Here is a 6000-nt window from a genome sequence, read left to right on the forward strand (position 1 = left end):
GGAGAACATGTTCTCTTTTCGGCCCGACGAGTTCCTCGACGGGTTCCTCGCTGAAAAGTGTACACACGACAGAGTTTCTCGGCAGAATCCAGCTCTGACCGAGTTTCTGGCTGAATTCTGCCAAGAAACTCGGTCGTGTGTACGGGGCCTCAGAGTTTTACAATGCCTCCTGGGACGTGTAGTTCCGCAACAGCTGAAGGGCCGTAGTTTGGAGACTCTTCTTTAATTACCTTGGGGTTGTTACAATGGTACACCGTTGAACCCTGTTGAAATTAATGCTGCAACTACTATAGTTTTGTGTCCTAGCCTACCACATTGAGATTTGAGATTTAGATGCATGTTCTGGTCAATAATTATGTATGTTCTGTTTTAGGAAAAGTACCCTTAAGCCAAACATATGTAATTTTTATTTTATTTTTTGTAATCACATACAACTTTAATATTGCTACAATTTTTTTTTTATTACTCCCAAAAATCTGGTAATATCAGTGTAGCAATCGCATAGAAAATATGTTGTGTTTTGTACAGAAAATCCCTGACATTTAAATGATGTCATATAATGAGCATGTTAATAATTTCCAGGCATCGTTTTTTTTTTTTTTTTCAGTGGATTCCATTGTGACTGTTTCAGTATTTCAGGCTAACAATAAGAGTGATGTTGAAGCTATTTTTAATCTGCTGATGTTGTCCTGTCTTGCCGGCTCAGCAGAACTGCATAGTGGATTGCAGTTCTGGGCATGGCCAATATTTAATTTGTCTGAAACCTTACTCCAGTACGCATTGCAGAGTTGATTCAGGACTCTGCACTTTGGCTTTTAATAAGTGTTTTTTTTTTTTTCATGATATTGTCTGCGCTGTAAACAGCATAACATATCACCAGGGGAGCATATCGATTCAATAAAGCACATGTTTAATGCATTATCTACAAACAGAAAACTAGTAATGATTGATGCAGACTAAGCAAATAGCAGATTATGGGTGGAACGGTAAAATCTAGGTGAAAGCTGTACCTGACGACAGACATTATAGAGTCTGGCAAGTGCGTTGGGCCAAGCTGAGCAGTTATGGGTGAGCAAAACCTTTAACCACTCGAAGACCCGACTTTTACTGGCACGTTTACGAGTTTAAATAAGGATTTTTTGCTAAAAAAAGTACTTCTAACCCCCAAACATTATCTTATTTTTTTTATTTTTTTTAGCAAAAATGGAGAACCTTGGCACCCCAGATATTTTGAAACTACATTTCCCATGATGCTCCGCTACACTGCAGAGTGCATGAGTATCATGGTAAATGTAGTTCGAAAACATCTGGGGTGCCAAGGTTCGCCATCACTGACCTAGGGTCTCTGCTAAAAAAAAATAAAAAATAATAAGATAATGTTTGGTTTTTCAATCCGGTTTTGTGAAAACACGTTTTAAAAAAATACACTTTTTTTCAATGCAAAAACACATAATACATAATGTTTTAGTAAAATATAAAAGAGGATGTCACGCCGAGTAAATAGATACCAAACATGTCACGCTGTAAAATTGTGCACGCCCGCACAATGGCGACAAACGCCATAGGCAACGCTTTAATAGCCTTTACAGGCTACCACTTTAGATGTACAGAGGAGGTCTGGTACTAGAATTACTGCCCATGATTTGATGTTTGCGGTGATACCTCACTTGTGTGGGACGATCACAGTTTGCTTGGGTTTAGGAAATAATTTTTTTGTTTTTACATTGTTGCTTAAAATATATATTTTTTATCACTTTTATTGCTGTCACAGGCAATGTAAACATCCCTTGTAATAGCAATAGGCAAGAGACGGGTACAGTTTATGGAGGACTCTGGGTCAGTAAGACCCCAGATCTCTCCTTTCCACTTGAAAGCATTCAAAACACCAATATTAAAAACTGGCGCCTTTAAGATTACAGTAAACTGGGTTACTACATCCGAGACCCGATCAAAGCCAATTACGGCTTTCTTCAGGTCTCTGGCCAGCCGGCAGACGTGCCTGCTGGTTGCTCGGGTCTCTCGGTGGGACAGCAGAGTCTGGGCAAGGGGTGGAAGAAGGGGGGGCGTCCCCTCCTGCTGCTTGTGGTAACAGTTGAGCAGCTGCTTAGATGCATCAGTTGTTATTTCAAGAGAACTGACCGTCTCTAAAAAACGGTACCGGGTTCGGTACAACCATTTTTTATTTTCTAAATAGGTTCCTTTAAGCTAGTGCATTGTTGGTTCACTTACCTTTTCCTTCCATTTGCCTTCTAAATGTTTTTTTTCTTTGTCTGAAAAAATAAAAATCTTGCCTTTTTAGTTATACTTTTAAATGATTGTTCTTCAGGAGTGCAGTGTGACTTACTTAAAGTGTATGTTAAAGCCTATGTTTACGTAAAAAAAAAAAAAAAAAAAAAATCAGCACAACTGACATTACTTATGCTCGATGCTCCTTGTGCTGCTGTCTAGTCCTTTAGTAGAAATCATCTTCCTCTGATTATCACCCCAGTGGACAATGGTGCCAGCAGAGCTGTGACACGTGCCCATCAAAGGTACCCAACTATGCCTGCCCTTTCTGCTCAGCTCCTCCATTCATAGAAGCCATGCTACAGTGTTTGAGTCAAACACCATCTGTGAATGGAGGTTGGGCAGATGATAGGGTCTGCCCCTTCCATTCATAGATCACATAAGTAATTCAAATGAGGTTGTGTGTTATTGGCTTTAATATTTAACCACTTGCTGACCACACTATAGCCAAATGACGGCGCAGACGGCTAGTTCTAGAAGGCCGTTATGTTTCCAGTGATCGTACCCTTTGCGGGGAGTGGGCGGCACACTCTGTGATCAGTGTCTGGAGGACACTGCTGATCAGATTTGAGGTAAAGAGCCAATCGCCAGCTCTTTACCATGTGATCAGCTGTGTACAATCACAGCTGATCACAGATGTAAATAGAAGGCGGTTATCGGCACTCCTTTCCTCATGCTGAGAGCATGAGGCGAGGAGAAGAGAACCTGTAACCGGCTACTCTAAAAGGGACATGTACACTGATAATCAGGGCACTGATTATGAGTATCCTGATTATCAGTGCAGTCCATAGAGTGCCCACCAGTGCTGCTAATCAGTGCCCAGCAGTGCAGCCTCACCAACGCACATCAGTGAAGGAAAAAAATTACCTGTTTGCAAAATGTTATGAAAAAGTCTTGTTTTTTTTTTTTTGTTTTTTTCAATTATTTTTGGTCTTTATTCTTTATTTTGGAAAAAAAAAGAAAACCCAGCGGTGATTAAATACCAGCAGAAGAAAGCTCTATTTGTGTGTAAAAAATATTAATATAAAAATTTAGTTTGAGTTCAGTTTTGCATGACTGTGCAATTGTCATTCAAAGTGCGACTGAAAATTGGACTGGTCCGGTAAAAGTGCACAGTAGGCAAGTGGTTAATTGGTCCTTATTGGGTATTAACAAAACTGGATGAATATATGTTTTGTTCATAGCGAGAGGGTTTTCTTGTATTTTCTGAGCTGTGCCAGAAAAAGGACAGCTACCTGTGATTTACTAGGTCGTGTCTGTTCACTGTACAATGTTCTGGGATGTTGCCTATTTCTAAGTTATGTACTCAATGGCTCCATGCACACTAGCGTTTTTTATAAGCTCAAAAATGCTAGGAAAAAAAAAGCTGGATGAGCTTCTAGTAGCTTTTAGGAGCTTTAGCATTTTATTTGTTTTTTACAGTATGAGGGGGGAAAAAATACTGCTCAAAAAAAACTGCTCGTAGCGTTTAGCGTTTCTTTTTTTCTGCTGGAAAAACGCTTCCAAAAACTATTTTTTCTGCTCCTGGAGGCTGAAGCTCAAAAAACACCAATAGCCTAAAGTAGTGTGTATGGACATATAGGATAACACTATTTAGCTTCTAGGAGCAGAAAAATGCTAATAACAGCTTCTAGCAGCCCAACAAAACACTGGTGTGGATGGAGCCTAAATGATAAGCGTGGGAGCGAACTCTAATGTTAATGTTTTGTTTCTCAATAAACACAGAGGTTCATAAAATGCTTGATGCCCTGCTGCCACCGGACACCTACTTCCGTTTCAACCCAGTCATGAATGAAGATGTACCACTGGACGAAAACCGCAAGGAAAAGCTTAACCAACTGCAGTCAGACGGTCAACAATATCTAGATCGCAATGAAGAGAAACTTAAAAGAGCTGCCAAGGTGCTGAAACAAGAAAGATCAACATTGCAGTATATTTCTGACTGGTTTAACTTAAAATCAAACATGTATGAAGGCCCACCACTCTTTTCTAAACTCTAAATCTTCATCTATAACAAAGATGCTTGTCCATGAGCTGATCTCTAGTTTCCTATTCATGATAAACGGCACCAACTGATAGGGGACCTATAATATATAGCACATTATCAAGGGGCTGTTTACATAATCTCTGATAGCCAGACGTTAAAGTCATCACTGAGCAGATTACTGTAATGACTGATGCCTAGATATAACTTGAAGGGAAAGACAGGATATCATTACTTTTACATTTAAAGCATATTTTCAATTGGCGGGCACTGTATTTCAGAGGAAATAGGTGTATATATTGTAAATACTGACTAGCTGACTTTTATTATATTTTTATTGATTCATTGGATTAATGCAGCTTGATTATTTATTTAAAACATGTTATTGATTCCTTTATGTGTGTGTTGTAAAAAATACCAAGCAAAAGCATATTCTTGGAATTTCCGTCCTCACCTTTTAGTACTACTTTTCTAAACCCAACGTGGGGAAAGAAGCATTGAAGACTCCATTCTAATGCAGGCCTTCCATCTACTGAGAAAGAACTTTAAAGTGTTTATGAAAACCATTTTTTACACAAAATTCTGTATAAAATGTAGCTTCCTCTCCATATCATTCCTTTTGTCAATCAGTTTGGATGAGGCCTTTACAAAGGGGGGACCATCCAGTCTGCCCATCAGAAAGTTTCCTCCAACTCGCTTAAAGCGGTGGTTCACCCCAAAAACCAAGATTCTACCATCAAATCCAGCATAGTAGCGTGAGCTACAGTACGCCTTTATTTTTATTTTTTGCGCCGTACTCAGTTTACTGCCGTAGTGAAGTTTCAGACTCCCCGCGGGGAATGGGCGTTCCTATGCAGAGGGAAGATGATTGACGGCCGGCTATGGCGCGAAAATAGCCGAAATAGGACTTGGCTCTTCACGGCGTCTGCGCAGTCAGCTCCTATTCTGTGCGCAGGCGCCGTATAGCGCCGTTTCCTACTCCGGCTATTTTCGGGAAGCGTGACGCGCCATAACCGGCCGTCAATCATCTTCCCTCTGCATAGGAACGCCCATTCCCTGCGGGGAGTCTGAAACTTCACTACGGCAGTAAACTGTGAGTACGGCGCCAAAAAATAAAATAAAGGCGTACTGTAGATCGCGCTAGAATGCTTGAAAAATAATAATTTAGGGTGAACCCCCGCTTTAAGTCAGCTGTACTCTGCTTGGGGAAATAGATGATGCTTATGTAAACCACTGGACATTGCAATGCTTTGTATATATACCGTTGCATATTTTCTATGTATACCGGCTCAAACTTTTTAAGACCTACTGCATGCTGATGTCTCAAAAATCATATGGAAGCACATGAACATATTTTGTGGGAGTTGTATCTACATTTGGTCTTGGCTTCCTGGATGAGAGCATTGGCCTGAGGTATCCACAGGAACATAATAATAACCCTTCATTGCACCCCTCCAAAAACAAAAGAAAAGAGTGACAGATGAAATATGAGTAGTTGGTGCGGGATACAGATCTTTATGCCTTGTATATTCACCTTTTAAATAAACCTGCCTCTTTCCAGTAAGGCAGTTTTGACAGGTGGTATAGGGTGGCATTTTTATACAGTTGTACCTTTTGAAAATATTAAACTTTCTACTTGGTGAAAGTGAAACTTTGTTACCATCCAACTGCAAAGTTAAAGTGGTTATAAAGCCTAAACATTTTTTACCTTAAAGCAGAGTTCCACCCAA

General features: G+C 40.0%; 1 protein-coding gene across 5 annotated transcripts in view; it reads left to right on the forward strand.

Annotated features, from left to right (window-relative positions):
- The window catches only part of PNPLA8 (patatin like phospholipase domain containing 8), a 79724-nt gene extending 75104 nt beyond the window's left edge, over positions 1–4620 (forward strand). For all 5 annotated transcript variants that reach the window (XM_040343828.1, XM_040343829.1, XM_040343827.1 and 2 more), the window contains one exon: positions 4012–4620. In XM_040343828.1, coding sequence (XP_040199762.1) covers positions 4012–4286 — 275 coding nt within the window. In that variant the 3' untranslated portion in view covers positions 4287–4620. The remainder of the gene's footprint in view (positions 1–4011) is intronic.
- Positions 4621–6000: the final 1380 nt, after the last annotated feature.

The sequence above is a fragment of the Rana temporaria genome, chromosome 3 (assembly GCF_905171775.1).
Source record: "Rana temporaria chromosome 3, aRanTem1.1, whole genome shotgun sequence".
In the NCBI taxonomy this organism is placed as follows: domain Eukaryota; kingdom Metazoa; phylum Chordata; class Amphibia; order Anura; family Ranidae; genus Rana; species Rana temporaria.